This window comes from Enhydra lutris, unplaced genomic scaffold (assembly GCF_002288905.1).
Source record: "Enhydra lutris kenyoni isolate GAN:26980312 unplaced genomic scaffold, ASM228890v2 scaffoldscaffold22, whole genome shotgun sequence".
Lineage (NCBI taxonomy): Eukaryota > Metazoa > Chordata > Mammalia > Carnivora > Mustelidae > Enhydra > Enhydra lutris.
The window spans coordinates 28,396,302-28,413,154 of NW_019154106.1; the positions used below are offsets into that span (position 1 = coordinate 28,396,302).

General features: G+C 37.4%; 1 protein-coding gene across 1 annotated transcript in view; it reads left to right on the forward strand.

Annotated features, from left to right (window-relative positions):
* The first annotated feature begins 14,688 nt into the window (after positions 1-14,688).
* LOC111149507 (cleavage stimulation factor subunit 3) overlaps positions 14,689-16,853 on the forward strand; it is a 68,658-nt gene continuing 66,493 nt past the window's right edge. The window contains exon 1 of the mRNA XM_022506603.1: positions 14,689-14,873. Coding sequence (XP_022362311.1) covers positions 14,847-14,873 — 27 coding nt within the window. The 5' untranslated portion in view covers positions 14,689-14,846. The remainder of the gene's footprint in view (positions 14,874-16,853) is intronic.

Consider the following 16,853-nt stretch of genomic DNA (forward strand, 5'->3'; position numbering starts at 1 on the left):
CTGGAAAGAATGACAAGATGGAAAAACTTACCTCAAAAAAGAGGACAGGAGGCAGTACTGACTGTCAGGGACCTGATCAATATGGACGTTAGTAAGGTGTCAGAAATAGAGTTCAGAATAATAATTATAAAGATACTAGCTGAGCTTGAAAAAAGCATAGAAGACACTAGAGAATCCCTTTCTGGAGAAATAAAAGAACTAAACTCTAACCAAGTCAAAATCGAAAAGACTACTAATGAGCTGCAATAAAAAATGGAGGCTCTAACTGCCAGAATAAATGAGGCAGAAGAGAGAATTAGTGATTTAGAAGACCAAATGATAGAGAAAGAAGCTGAGAAAAAGAGAGATAAACAACTACTGGATCACAAGGGGGAGAATCTGAGAGATAAGTGATACCATAAAATGAAACAATATTAGAATAATTGGGATCCCAGAGTAAGAAGAAAAGAGGTTGGGGGCAGAAGGTATATTGGAGCAAATTATAATGGAGAACTCCCTAATTTGGGGAAAGAAACAGACATCAAAATCCAGGAAGCACAGAGAACCCCCCTCAAAATCCATAAAAATAGGTCAATACCCAGACATCTAATAGTAAAACTTAACAAATCTCAGAGACAAAGAGAAAATTCTGAAAGCAATTCAAGATAAGAGGTCTGTAACCTACAATGGTAGAAACATTAGATCATCAGCAGACCTATCCACAGAGACCTGGCAGGCAAGAAAGGACTGGAATGATATAGTCAAGGTACTAAATTAGAAGACTATGCAGCCAGGAATACTTTACCCAGCGAGGCTGTCATTGAAAATAGAAAGCAAGATAAAAAGCTTCCAGGACAAACAGAAACTAAAAGAATTTGTGATCACCAAACCAGCCTAAGAAGCAATATTCAAACAGGTCCCTAAGCAAAAGGAAAGCCCAAAAGTAACTAGACCAGAAAGGAACAGAGACAGTACAGTAACAGTCACCTTACAGGCAATACAATGGCCCTAAATTCATATATTTCAGTAGTTACCCTGAATGTAAATGGGCTAAATGTCCCAATTAAAAGACACAGGGTATAAGACCAGATTAAAAAAAAAGCAAGACCCATCAATATGCTGTCTGCAAGAGACTCATTTTAGACCTAAAGACACCTCCAGATTTAAAATTAGGGGGTGGAAAACAATTTACCATGCTAATGGACATCAAAAGAAAGTTGGGTGGCAATCTTTATATCACATAAATTAGATTTTAAGCCAAAGACAATAATAAGAGATGAGGAAGGACATTATATCATACTTAAAGAGTCTATCCAACAAGAAGATCTAACAACTGTAAATATTTATGCTCCTAACATGAGAACAGCCAATTAATAACAAAATCAAAGAAATGCATCGGCAATAATACAATAATAGTAGGGGACTTTAACACCCACCTCACTGCAATGGACAGATCATCTGAACAAAAGATCAACAAGGAAATAAGGGCTTTGAATGACACACTGGGCCAGATGGACATCACAGATATATTTAGAACACTCCATCCCAAAGCAAGAATACACATTCTTCTCTAGTGCACATGGGACATTCTCCAGAATAGATCACATCCTGAGTCACAAATCAGGTCTCAACTGGTACCAAAAGATTGGGCTCATTCCCTGCATATTTTCAGACCACTGTGCTTTGATACTGGAACTCAGTCATAAGAAGAAAGTTGAAAGAACTCAAATACATGGAGGCTAAAGAGCATCCTACTAAAGAATGAATGGGTCAAACAGGAAATTAAGAAAGGATTTAAAAAGTTTATGGAAACAAATGAAAACGAGAACACAACTGTTCAAAATCTTTGGGATGTAGCAAAGATGGTCCTAAGAGGGAAATATATAGCACTCCAAGCCTTTCTCAAGAAATAAGAAAGGTCTCAAATACACAACCTAACCCTACACCTAAAGGAGCTGGAGAAAGAACAGCAAAGAAAGCCTAAACCCAGCTGGAGAAAAGAGATAATAAAGATTAGGGCAGAAATCAATGAAATAGAAACCAAAAGAACATTAGAACAGATCAATGAAACTAGGAGTTTGTTCTTTGAAAGAATTAATAAGATTGATAAACCCCTGCCCAGACTTATCAAAAAGAAAAGAGAAAGGCCCCACATAAATAAAATCATGAATGAAAGAGGAGAGATCACAACCAATATCAAAGAAATACAATTATAAGAACATATTATGAGCAACTATAAGCCAACAAATTAGACAATCTGGAAGAAATGGATGCATTCTTAGAGACGTATAAACTACCAAAACTGAACCAGAAAGAAATAGAAAACCTGAACAGGACTTAACCAGCAAGGAAATTGAAGCAGTCATCAAAGATCTCCCAACAAACAAGGGCCCAGGGCCAGATGGCTTTCCAGGAGAATTCTACCAAACATTTAAAGAAGAAATAATACTTATTCTTCTGAAACTCTTCCAAAAAATAGAAATGGAAAGAAAACTTCCAAACTCTTTTTATGAGGCCAGCATTACCTTGATCCCAAAACCAGAAAAAGATGCCACCAAAAAGGAGAATTACAGCCTGATATCCCTGATGAACATGGATGCAAAAGTTCTCACCAAATTACTAGTCAATAAGATCTAACAGTACATTAAAAGGGTTATTCACCACGACCAAGTGGGATTTATTCCTGGACTGCAAGGTTGGTTAAATATCTGCAAATCAATCAATTTGATACAATACATTAATAAAAGAAAGGACAAGAACCATATGATACTCTCAATAGATGCTGAAAAAGCATTTGACAAAGTACAGCATCCTTTCTTGATCAAAACTCTTCATAATGTAAGCATAAAGGGTACATACCTCAATACCATCAAAGCCATCTATGAAAAACCCACAGCAAGTATCATTCTCAATGGGAAAAAACTGAGAGATTTCCCCTAAGGTCAGGGACATGGCAGGATGTCCACTATCACCACTGTTGTTCAACATAACACTAGAAGTCCTACCCTCAGCAATCAGACAACAAAAAGAAATAAAAGGCATCTGAATCGGCAAAGAAGTCAAGCTCTCATCTTTGCAGATATGATACTTTATGGGGAAAACCCAAAAGACTCCACTCCAAAACTGCTAGAACTCATGCAGGTCTTCAGTAAAATGTCAGGATATAAAAACCAGTGCACAGGGGCACCTGGGTGGCTCAGTGGGTTAAGCCTCTGCCTTTGGCTCAGGTCATGATCCCGGGATCCTGGGATCGAGCCCCGCATCGGGCTCTCTGCTCAGCAGGGAGCCTGCTTCCCTTCCTCTCTCTCTGCTTGCCTCTCTGCCTGCTTGTGATCTCTCTCTGTCAAATAAATAAATAAAAATATTTTAAAAAAATTAAAAAAAAAAAACCAGTGCACAGAAATAAGTTGCCTTTCTGAACACCAACAATGAAACAGAAGAAAGGGAAATTAAAGAGTTGATCCTATTTACAAATGCACCCAAAACCATAAGATACCTAGGAATAAACCTAACGAAAGAGGCAAAGTATCTGTACTCAGAAACTATAGAACTCTTATGAAAGAAATTGAGGAAGATGCAAAGAGATGGAAAAACATTCCATGCTAATGGATTGGAAGAATATTGTTAAAATGTCTATGCTACCTAGAGCAATCTACACATTCAATGTAATCCCTATCAAAATATCATCAACTTTTTTCACAGAACCAGAACAAATAATCCTAAAATTTGTATGGAACCAAGAAAGACCCTGAAGGTACTATGTCTTGCTATATGGGAGTGTGTAGAACTTTCGAGATATCCACAAGATTAAAATATATCATAATAATATTTGTCAGCTGTCACTCTCATTCTCTCATGTGTACAGGAGAATTTTCCAGAGGCTTCATGGCATGGGAACATATTGGATACAGAAGAAATATGAGAATCCAGCTGTTTCTGTTAGACCGGATATTAAAGAGATTTGTAAAATGCCACTGTTCTAATTGTTTTTTGTTTGAGGAAATACAGTTGCTTTGTATAAACATACGTTATATATGTTAACTTGCAATATTACCATTATTTTAAATTTATTTAATAAATAAATATTTTAACATTTTCTCAGTTTTAATTCTGTATAGTTCCCAACAATGTTTTTGAGTTTACAATGATCTGAATAGGCATTTTCCACAATGAAGACATCCAGATGTTAACAGACAAATAAAAAGATATTCAACATCACTCAGCATCCAGGAAATACAATTCAAAACCATGATGAGATACCACCTCACACCTGTCAGAATGGCTAATATTAACAACACAAGAAACAACAGATGTTGGCAAGGATGCAGAGAAAGGGGAACTCTCTGGCACTATTGGTGGGAATGCAAACTGGTGTAGCCACTCTGGAGTACAGTTTGGAGGTTCCTCAAAAAGTTAAAAATAGAGCTATCCTATGATCCAGCAATTGCACTATTAGGTATTTACCCAAAGGTTACAAAAGTGAGGTTTGAAGGGGTACATGCACCCTGATATTTGTAGCAGCATTATCAACAATAGTCAAACCATGGAGAGACCTCAACTGTCCATTGACTGATGAGACAGATGAATGGCTAAAGATGTAGTGTATGTATACATGATGGAATGTTACTCCTCCACCAACAAAAATGAAATCTTGCCATTTGTAAAGTCATGGATAGGGCAGAGTGTATTACACCAAGTGAATTAAGTCAGTCAGAGAAAGACAAATACCATAAGATCTTGCTCATATGTGGAATTTAAGTAAGAAAACAGATCAACATATGGGAAGCAGGAAAAGGAAAAAAGGAGAGAGGGAAACAACCATTTAAAAGAGTCTTAATGATAGACAACAAACTGAGGGTTGATGGAGGGAGGTAGAGGGGGAGATGGGCTAGATGGGTGATGAGTATTAAAGAGCACACTTGTGATGAGCTCTGGATTTGTATGTAAGTGATGAACCACCGAATTCCACTCCAGAAACCAATATTACACTGTATGTCAACTAAAATTTAAATTAAAAAAAGAGTTTATAATGATCTTGAGACCAAAAAGTCTGAGGACCTCTGCTATAAAAAACCTTAGACTTCCTTCATTAATGTGATTGATGGTAGCAATATTGTTATTAATATTTGGAAATATTCTCCTTATCTTTCTCAAAGATTTTAGTTCCTGTCTTTGTGGTTTCTCCCATCAGCACTACTTTTCATTCTTGTTAATTTCAGTTTACACGTAGACAAACTGTCCAACACCCACATTGTTCAATTTCTTGATTTCACCTCCACTGGTCTTGTCCTCCAACCTACCTCATCTGCTCTCTTCTATGGTCATAACCTTGATTTAGTCACTATCAGTAAGTACAGATCCTCTGTGATGTCATTTTTCTACATTCCATTCTCTAATCTCTCCCCCCTATCTTTCCAGCTTATTCCTTCTAGAGATCTTTAATGCCACCATAGGTCCTCAAATCTTTGGTGTCCTCATTTCCGCTCCTTACCCAGTTTCAACTCCATCGTCAGTCATTACAAGTACTCCCATACAATTTGACTCATGTTTCTCCCTTTTGTTTCTTTATGTTCATTTGACAAAACCACACCTCTGATTAAATGCAGCTGTCCTCCCCTAACCTACATATGTATTTGATTTGTGTGGCTGAACTGTGGCTGGAGCAAAACACAAAAGCTGGCTGGTCCATTTTAAATTCTTGACCAGACAGCTTAGATTTGCCCTATAGGTTGCCAGGCAATCTTACTATATGGCCCTAGTCAAGCCACCCTCACTCCTCCCATGTTACCTTTTCATACCTTCTCCTTTCTTCTGAACCTCCAAATCCTCACTTCTAAAACCTATTCTCAGCTGGTGATCATGCTTCCTACTTCACCAGAAAATGGAAGTAATTGCAAGGGAACTTCCCAAGACTCTCACCAGCACACCTAACCATGTCTCAACAACCACACTCACATACTCAACTTTTCCATCTGTTGAGTTATTTATGCTTCTTCTATCTTAAGACAGTCCTTCCATGCACAGCATTCAAATTCCCTTCACCTCTCTTACCCCCACAACGCTCCCCTTTATCTCTTAGGTTTATTTGCTACTGTATCAGTCCCACCACTATACAATTTTGCTGGTAACTCTCCCACTATAACAAAAGATAAATATTACTCTTGGTATAAACTTCCAGTTATAAAATAAACAGCAGGGAAGTAATGTACAGCATGGCAACTACAGTTAACAATACTATATTGTATATTTGAAAGTTGCTAAGAGAGCAAATTTTAAAAGTTCTCATTGCAAGAAAAAAATTTGTAATTATGTGTGTTGATGGATGTTAACTAGGCTTATGGTGGTAATCATTTCACAATATAATACACGTAGCCATCATTATGTCATATGTCTAAAACTAGTAGAATGTAATATGTGAATTATATCTCAGTATATTTTAAAAAAAAGAAGCATCTGAAAGAAATATCCTTTTGGAAGGGCTTTAAAAGAAGGGGAAGTGGTTACTAATGGAATGGCAGTGAGGATAAAGAAAATGAAGTGGATAGAAGTAGTCTCTCGTGGGGAGGCAGCCTGATGAGACAGCTGACAGAAACTGACTTTTTAAAAAATTCTTATAGGTTCTTTTCTTCACAAGGCAGATTGTACAAACAAAGCAAGATACAGAGCATGGACCCTTTTCCCCCCAGTAAATTCTGTCTACTTACTAAAAGCTATCCATAGTACACAAACAAAACAAAGGAAAATTTCTTTCTCGACTGATTGTTCTAGTAGCTACTGTTCTCCCTTCCCTTTCCTTGCTTTATTTTGCAGGAAAATCCCTTCAAAGGCTGCTCAATGATTCCTCTCTTCTGTCTTTCTTAACCTACTTCATCAGGTACTTGCCCCCATAACTCTTTCAAAACTGTTGTGGCCAAGGTCATCGATAATCTCTATATTGCTAAGTCCAGTGGAGAATTCCCAATCTTCATTTTACTTGACTTAGCACCTGGTTCATGGTTGACCACTTCCTTTTTTTTTTTCTTAAAGATTTTATTTATTTGACAGACAGAGATTACAAGCAGGCAGAGAGGCAGGCAGAGAGAGAGGAAGAGAAGCAGGCTCCCTGCAGAGCAGAGAGCCCAATGCGGAGCTCAATCCCAGGACCCTAGGATCCTGACCTGAGCTGAAGTCAGAGGCTTTAACCCACTGAGCCACCCAAGTGTCCCTTTAACCTGTTTTCTAAGTAGGCTCAGTAAATAAGGGAAAACTCTTCATAAAAATGCTAGTAAATATGTAAAACTAATCATATAATTAGAAAATGATAATATAATAACCTTAAATTAGCAAGTCATAAATTATCAGTTAGTGTAAGAACCATGAGGTGAATAATTGATGAAGAACCTGACATGTATGTGGTTCCAAAGAATTACTTTCTAGTTGTAGGAAGACTGTGATAGAATCAGACTGTCTCCACCTAATCCAGTATAAAGGTTTATGTTATTTAACAGATTTTAAACACACCTGCAACGGGAAACTCATGGGATAACTTCATGAGAAAGCAAGGACACAAATGCATAGGTGGAACATGCATTCTAGAAGACAACTAACTGGGGCATCTGGGTGGATGAGTCAGTTGAGCGTCCAGCTCTTGGTTTCAGCTCCGATCATGACCTCAGTGTCCTGGGATTGAGCCTGGCATTGAGCTCCATGCTCAGCGGGAAGTCTACTTGAGGATTCTCTCTCTCTCTCTCTCCCTTGCTCACAATTGCGCATGCTCTCTTTTAAATAAATAAATAAATAAATCTTAAAAAAAAAAGACAACTAACTGGCTTAGTCTCTTCAACAAATCAGTATTGTGATAAAAGGAACTGCCCTAAACTAAGAGATATAAGAAACAGAAAAACCAAACATAACGTGTTGTCCTAAATAGGCTCTTGTTTTAGGTAAACCAAATGTGAAGAAGGTTTTGGGACAATTAGAAAATCTGAATATGTACTAGATATTAGATGACATCAAGGAATTATTAATTTAATTAGATGTGGTAGTACTATGTTGGCTAGATAGGAAAATTTCCTTAATTTATGAAAGATGCAAAACAGAGCATTGAGGGTAAAATATCATATCGCCACTAATTTATTTTAAGACTACTCCTTCATTAAAAATTACTTTTCGAAAATGGAATTTGTATCTGGGACAAGATAAGATTGGACTCATGCTGCCTAATGTACACCAGAATAAACTCCAAATGGATCATAAATCCAAATGTAGGGTTGCCAATTAAGATACAGAGTTGCCTACATTTGCTCCTTGGTACAGACTTTATAAAAAATTATTTGTTGTTTATATGAAATTCAAATTTAACTGATTGTGCTGTATTTTTATTTGCCAATTCTAGCAACATATCTCAGTGGAAAGAATGAAATCATAGGAATATTATAACCATGAATGAATTTATTACCTGGGAATGGAGAAAGCCCTTCTATCTTGGTCCCCAAATCCAGGACAACAAGATTGATGAATTCCAATACATAACAATTAAACTGATTTTTTTGCATAACAAAAAAACAAAAACAAACCACAAACAAAAACCCCCATCCAACCTCCTGTCACCCCTCCAAAAAAAATCCTTAAAAGTACAATTAAAAGAAAAACAAGAAATGAAGATGAAATATTTGCAACCTATATAACACTCAAAGAGTGAACCTCTATAACATAGAGAGCACTTATTTGTTTTTTTAAAGATTTTCTTTTTTTTTTTAAGTTTTTTTTTTTTAAGATTTTATTTATTTATTTGTCAGAGAGAGAAGAGTGAGAGTGAGCACAGGCAGACAGAGTGGCAGGCAGAGGCAGAGGGAGAAGCAAGCTCCCTGCCAAGCAAGGAGCCTGATGTGGGACTCAATCCCAGGATACCAGGATCATGACCCGAGCTGAAGGCAGCTGCTTAACCAACTGAGCCACCCAGGCGTCCCAGATTTTCATTTATTTATTTGACAGAGAGAGAGCACAAGCAGGGGAGAGGGAAAAGGAGTGGGAGAAGCAGATACCCTGCTGAGCAGAGCCTGGATCCCAGGGCCCTGGGATCATGACCTGAGCTGAAGGCAGATGCTTAACCAACTGAGCCACCCAGGTGCCCCCAGAGAGCACTTTAAAAAACCAAGACAATGAAGACCAAAAATAAAGAGAAAAAAGGGCAAAAACATGAACAGACAGTTCTGAGTAAGAGGAAATGACCCTCACACATATGAAAAGATTATAGTCTCACTTGTTAAGAAAAAAAAAAAGGAATGCGAATAAAACTGTACTGAGATAGCACCTCTTACTGATCAGATTGGCTAAAGTCCAAATTTGCAACACACTGTTGAAGGAGCTATGGGAAAAATAATACAGGGACCTGGGGAGTGCAAAATGGCACAATTCCCGTGGAAGGGAGTTTGGTAAGATCTAATAAAATTAGATGTCTATTTACCCTTTGACTTAGCAATCTCGTTTTAGGAATGTACCCCTAAGATACATATCCAGAAATATAAAAAAAAAAAAACATATGCACAAGATTATTTGCTGAAGCATTATTTGTAGAGCAAAAGAATGGGAACAACACAGATTTCTATCAATAAGGTTGGGTAAAGTTTATGGTAAGCCACACAATGGAGTACTATTCAAACGTTAAATAAACAAAAAAGAATGATGAAAATCTTTACTGGTAAAGTAGGGAGTGAGCCCCACAACACACTAAGTAAAAAAAAGCAAGTGTATACTTGGAGACCTTTTGTGTAAGAAAAAAGGCAAAATATATACCTGCTTATGTTTGCAATAAGAAACACTGGAAACTAATAAAAATGATTATCTATAGAGAATGGGAATGGGATTGGGTGGGTAGAGGGTCTAGAGACTGAAGTGAAACTCCTCTGAAAATAACTCTTTACATAGTTTTGATTCTTGAACCATGTGATGGGGTTTTTATACTTAAAAATAAAATTACAGATAAAAAGATCAAACATTAAAATTGAAACCAAATGAAACAGTTGAACCTAACTGTATGTCAAATTGCTCACATAAACTCAGAGAGACAAGAATTATTTCAAGTGACTTTTGTACTAGGCACCCTGACTGAACATCCTTAATATGACATAATATAAGGACAAAAAAAATTTTAAAGAAGACTTAAACATCACTCAGAAAATGTATTGATATTGACATTTTAGTATTCGTATTTTAAACTAGAAACTTAATTTTTTGTTTTTTAGTGATCAACAATTTTATATATTACTCAGTGCTCATCAAGATAAGTATACTCTTAATCCCCTTCACCTATTTCATCCATCCCACCACCCACCTCCCCTCTTGTAACCATGTGTTTGTTCTTTATAATTAAGAGTCTCTTTTTTAGGTTGTTCCTTTTTTTTTCCTTTGTTCATTTGTTTTCTTTCCTAAATTCCACATATAAGTGAAATCATATGGTATTTGTTTTTCTCTACTGATTTATTTTGCTTAGCATTATGCTCTCTAGATCCATCCATGTTGTTGCAAATGGCCAGGTTTTTGTTCTTTTTTATGGTTGAATACTATTCCATTGTGTGTGTGGGGGGGGGGTACCACATCTTCTTTTTCCATTCATCTATTGATGAACACTTCAGCTGCTTCCATAATTTGGCCATTGTAAATAATACTGCAATAAACATGAGGGTGTATATATCCTTTAGAATTAGTGTTTTCATAAATACCCAATAGTGGAATTACTAGATCATATCCTAATTCTATTTTGAAATTTTTGAGGACCCTCCATACCATTTTCACAGGTGACTAGTTCAGTTTGCATTTCTACCAACAGTGCCTGAGGGTTCCTTTTTCTTTACATCCTTAACAACACTTGTTGTTTCCTGTGTTCTTGATTTTAGCCATTCTGACAGGTGTGAGGTGATATCTCATTGCAGTTTTGATTTAATTTCCTTGATGATAAGGGATGTTGAGCATCTTTTTGTGTGTCTATTGGACATCTCTGTCTTCTTTGGAGAATTGCCTGTTCATGTCTTCTGCCCATTTTTAAATTGGATTATTTGTTTTTTTGGTGTTGAGTTATATAAGTTCTGTATATATTTTGGATACTAACCCTTTATCAGGAGGTTGTCTTTTAGTTTTATTGATAGTTTCCTTTGCTGTGCAGAAGCTTTTTATTTTGATGTAATCTAAAAACTTTTTAATATATTTTGTAAGGACCAAGAGTAAGAGAAATGAGATACAAATGTAGAATCAACACAGAAAAATTAAATTTGAATTGGAAATCAATAAATGAGCTCATAATTTAAAAAATACATTTACTATCTCTGAACTCTGAAAAGGCCTAGAAACAATGGCACCCAGGAGCAAAGAACATCTATGGCCCACATTTTGTTTCTATTACCATTTCCAAAATAAAGGAACCAATGTACCTTGGAAAAATAACTGAGTCTAGGTCTGTGACAGGGAGGGTACAATTCTGTAACACGGAAGTGAGTCTAAGATATTTTGTGCCAGTAAGTCAGGAAGTTTTCCAAAACTAATGGCAACATGTCAAAAAGACATGGGATCCAGTTACCCAGTATAAAGGGACTAGTACTGGTGCCAAAAGAATAATGATTACAATTGATTGAAATAACTTAAGTTTTAAAAAACTCATAAATCCACAATGATACTCAAAGAGAAAAATCCAGAAAAAAAATTCATTTTCTACTACTTGAAGGAGGTATTAAATCAAAACCTTTGCTTTGAAAATTTGTCATTAAAGGGTAAATATTAAGCAATTACCCAATTTTTACATATTAATGAGGAAGAGTTCTTTTTCACAGAACTTTCTATTAATGTAGAAGGAATAATAGAATAAAAATATTTTATTTAATCACCAAGTATTTCACTATTAATTCAAGAAAGATTTATTAGTAGATGACCAAACCATGGTGAAAATTTGTTGGGGAACAGGAAATTAGCAGGTGCCAACACCTTACTCTGCAATTCCCTGCTCCTTAACTACAAAGAGTGAAATGTACCTAAAGGAGACAACTGATAGTCGCCACCCAAATAAGTGATCAAACTTAGCACCAAATTAGTAGTTTGATGTATCTCCTGACATAATACAAAATGAAGTACATAGCTATACCTGTGACATAGTCTTGACAAAAAAAAAAAAAATTAAAGATTTTCTTTATTTATTAGAAAGAGAGCACAGAGGAGAGTGAGAAGGAGAAGCAGACTCCCTGCTGAGCAGGGAGCCTGATATGGGACTTGAGGTGGGGGCTGGAACCCAGAACGCCTAGATCATGGGGCTGGATCCCAGGACCCTGAGATCATGACCAGAGCCAAAGCAGCCACTTAACTGACTTAGCCACCCATGTGCCCCTTCTTGCCAGAATGTTTAACCTGAATCTTATCATTCCTTTAGGGCATACTTTGGGTTATATCCAGAATATGGGACATTCCTAGAGAAAACCAGTCAGGTCTCATAAAAAGCTCAAAAAATAAAGAGATGAGAAGACTATTTCTAGAATAAAAGCAACTGAAGAAATATAACTACTAAATGCAATACTTGAAACTTTATTGGATCCTGATTTGTAAAAAAAAAACCAAAAAAACAAACAAAAAAAAACCTCCAAAAAGACATTTTTGGAATACTTGGGAAAATTTGACTATAAACTGAATAGTAAATAATGTTAGGAAATAATTATTAATTTTCTTAGGTGTGATAATGATATTGTAGTTAAGAAGGAGAATGTCTGGGGCGCCTGGGTGGCTCAGTGGGTTAAGCCTCTGCCTTTGGCTCAGGTCATGATCTCAGGGTCCTGGGATCGAGACCCACATTGGGCTCTCTGCTCAGCAGGCAGCCTGCTTCCTCCCCTCTCTCTGCCTGCCTCTCTGCCTACTTGTGGTCTCCGTCTGTCAAATAAATAAATAAAATCTTAAAAAAAAAAAAAAAGGAGAATGTCTCATTCTCAGAAAACATAAACTGACTTATTTTTGGATGAAGTGTCATGATGTTTGTATTTGCTTTCAAATTATTTTGCAAAAAGCGTACTATACATGTAAATACATACATATAAAGCAAACGTCAAAATGTTAGTCACTGGATCAAGGTGTTGGGGATATAGGCATTCATTGGATTATTCTTTGAACTTTTATCTCTTTGAAGTTTTTCATAAAAATATTAGGAAAAAACAGCATTTGAGTCCAACTTTGAAGAATAGAACATAAATGCTATTCTTTTGTGTGTTTGTGAATATTATTCTTTTTTTTTTTTTAAGATTTTATTTATTTATTTGACAGAGGGAGATCACAAGTAGACAGAGAGGCAGGCAGAGAGAGAGATAGAGAGGGAAGCAGGTTCCCTGCTGAGCAGAGAGCCCGATGCGGGACTCGATTCCAGGACCCTGAGATCATGACCTGAGCCGAAGGCAGCGGCTTAACCCACTGAGCCACCCAGGCGCCCGTGAATATTATTCTTAAAGATGTATTCTTGCAGTAATCAATCATAGACAAACTCAGAAAACAGATAAAAAGGAAAATTATGTGACACCCGATCTGGAGATAACTGCTTTTCATCTTTAAATATTTTAAGGTAGTGTGTGTGTGTGTGTGTGTGTGTGTGTGTGTGTGTCTCCTATATAATGTGCACTATTTTTGCATTCTTTTTCAGGTAACAATATCATGGATTATCTGTAATATATTTAATGTCCTCTATTGTTGGGTGGTGCAAAAACCATTTATATCTTTGTGTTAACATACATCTATTATTCTTCATGTGTCTGATTACTTGGAAGGGTAAGAATTCAGGCTGTGAAAAGGGTGGTGGAAATACATAAGCAGAAGCAAGGAGACAGAAAAGAATAAGGTATGGGAAAAGTTTAGGTTTAGTTTGGCATGTAGGCCACTATCCGAGAGGAGAATAAAAGCAGACACAGTATGACGAACTTTCACTGGAAATTAGTTTAAGAGACCTGTTCTCACTTAATCTTGGGCTATGCCACACACGCTCTGAGCGCTTTTACGGGCACACCTTATTTAAATTGCGGGTACTACTGTTATTCCTATCTATTGGCAAAGAAACTGCGGCACGGGCAAAGTTAAATTGCCCACGGTTACCGATCAAGTGAGAGACGTAGCCAGGATTCAAACGAATGGAGTCTGGCTTCAGAGTCTGACTGCTTTTACCTCCACTTTGCATACGAAGAATCATGGTGAGATGCTGAGCTTAAAACCCAGGATTTACAGACGTTAAAACCTTAGACACAATAGGAGGTAGTGGCAGTACATGTTATGAGCTCGATCTGTTCCTCTTATCCCTAAAAAGCATAGAAAGCATTAGCTTATACCATAGAAAACCTCGATATATTCCCTATCTCCAAAATATAAAAGGCGTTTAAACTTAGCATTGTCCTAAGACGGCCAGTTTGCCTGAACTAAACTGATTGGCAGTCAGGCTTCAATAGCGAAAAACCAGGTTCCACAGCTTGATAATTAAACTCCAAAAGGCGCGCGAGCCTCCAGGCTAAACAGTTTCCCGCCTCCCAGCCGGTTATAGCCAGCTCAGCAACAGCTCCCCTAGCCCAGGGTCGTGACGTCAGCACAGGCTTTGGGCCAGCTTCTGGATTCTCTCTGCATCTGCGCGGCCGAGTAACTGGCGAGTTGTGATCTTAGCTCCGCCCACTGCCCCGGAAGTTAATGCAGAAGCCACACCTCTCTCCTCATCCGGCTGGGGCGCAGCCATTTTAATTCATATCTGAGTGGGCGGTGGCGTTTCGTGTTGGCGGTCTGGCTCCGCTGGGCAGGGGGTAACTTTACTGGTTTGGGGTGGTTTTTAGTTTAATTTCTCTTTTCTAGCTTCGCATCGCGGGCCAGTTCTTCCTTTCTAGTCAACTGAGGCCATGTCAGGAGACGGCGCCCCGGAGCAGGTGAGGAAAGAGAGTGGTGGGGCCTCGTGGCGACCTCTTCTCTTCAAGTCTGTGTTCGTCCGAGTACTCCAGCCATGTTCGCCTGAGGAAGGAATCGGGGTCTAATGGACCCGGAGAACCGGGTATAGGACAATGTGGGGATGGGGAGCAAGGGCTGACTGAGATCTGAAGTTATTTTTTTGTTTCTCTGCCGTAGGCGTTAATACGAACAAATATTTAACCTAGACAATAGCCAGGAAGCTGCTTCGTCCTGTTTAGTTAGGTTCGTGGGACTGCTCCTGTGAGGTACCTTCCTTTGATACCATTTTGATACTGGGGTGGTTAGGAATTGATTACGTTAACGTGTAGTCGCTGTTTTCGAAAAACTTCACAGTGTTTCCTCTGCCACCTCTCCGATATACCACGAAATAGGTTACCACTTTGAGAAATAATCGGAGATGAAACTCATCTGGAGAAATAGTCTCTTGCCAGTGCGAATGAAGAAGGAAGCAGTGTAGGAGAAAAGCATGGTTTTGCCGAGATTCAGGAATTGTGTGGCTTGCTTCTGCTTCCTTCTTTTTCTCTTTATTCTGTACGCAGTTCATTTTCGTTTTTAAAGCGACACAAATATTGCAGAATTTGATAAATCGGAAATGAGAAATTGGTTTTGGCCACTGTAAATAAAAGCGTCTGCTTTAGTACTGGGTGTAAGTGACTTATAAATACTGTAAAAATCCGATATTTAGTAAAGTGATTTGTTTCTTTTGCACTTTGTTCAGAATTTGGGTAAATACTACCTTTTAGTTTGAAAGAGGAAACTGATACCTTATGAGAGATGTCATTCCATTTGTTTTTTCGATTTAAGTCCTGCTATGTTTAGGTAAATAGTTTTTAAAATGGAGGCTAGCTAGACCTGCAGAGCCTCAATTTCCTGAAATTTCCTGTTGCCGTGGTAACGAACTACACTTAGGTTTTTGTTTTTTAAATTCCCAGCTTAGAAGGTAGAGGCTGTTTTAGAGGTTGACAGAGATGAGGCAAAGTTGGAGTTCCTCTTGAATGGTCTGGGTGGCTGTAAATGTCATTATGTCGGGAAGGCTTGCTAAATTAAATTTTGTGTGTGTTTGTTGACTGATTTCAGTACTGAAATCCCGTTTACATTTTACATGCTGTCACAATGCCCAAAAATGCAAAGTCTCAAGTCTCAAAATTATTTTATCAAATCTGTTTATGTATACCTACCGTTTTTCTGAGATGGGCTCATATTTTGTCACTTGAAAGCTGAGGAGTAGTGATGTCCTAAGATTTTATTGAAAGTTTCCAGAACTTGTTAATTCTTAAATTTATCTAAAATTATAAAGACACTGAAATGTCATGACCTTGAATATTTCAGAACTGTGGTGGTTTAAATGGGAGAGATGGTGGTGAAAATTTACAGGAAGAGAAATTAACCTAAAAGTTTTATCGTGCAAAGTTTAGTACATAGAGAAAAGTTGGAAGTGCAATGAATGCTAGCAATACAGTTCTTCACCTAGAATCAGCAGTTATTAACCGTTTTTCCCTGTCTCTGCTTACATACTTACTTGAAAGTAAGTTGACACATATTTCAGCCCCTTAAATTTCATCATTCTTTTATAAAAGGACATTGATGCAGTTATATAACGATACCGTTTTCTCACCTAAGAAAATTAATAGTAATAACGTATCATTTCTGGATCCCAGTTTCTGTTCACATTTCCCCAGTTATCCCCAAAATAGGATTCATTGGATTTTCTTTCTTTTTTCTTTATTTTCTTCTGCTTTATTAGAATCTAATTTGGGTTTACATGCATCATTTTGTTGTATCTCTTGAACAGTCCCCCCACCCCCCTTTTCTCCTGGGGATATTGTTTGTCTGAAGAATCCTGGACAATTTTCTAGTAAAAACTTCTCATTTTCTGAGTTGATTTGATTTTTGTGTGGTATCATTTAACTTGTCCCTTTATCTTTTGTTATTTCCTGAAA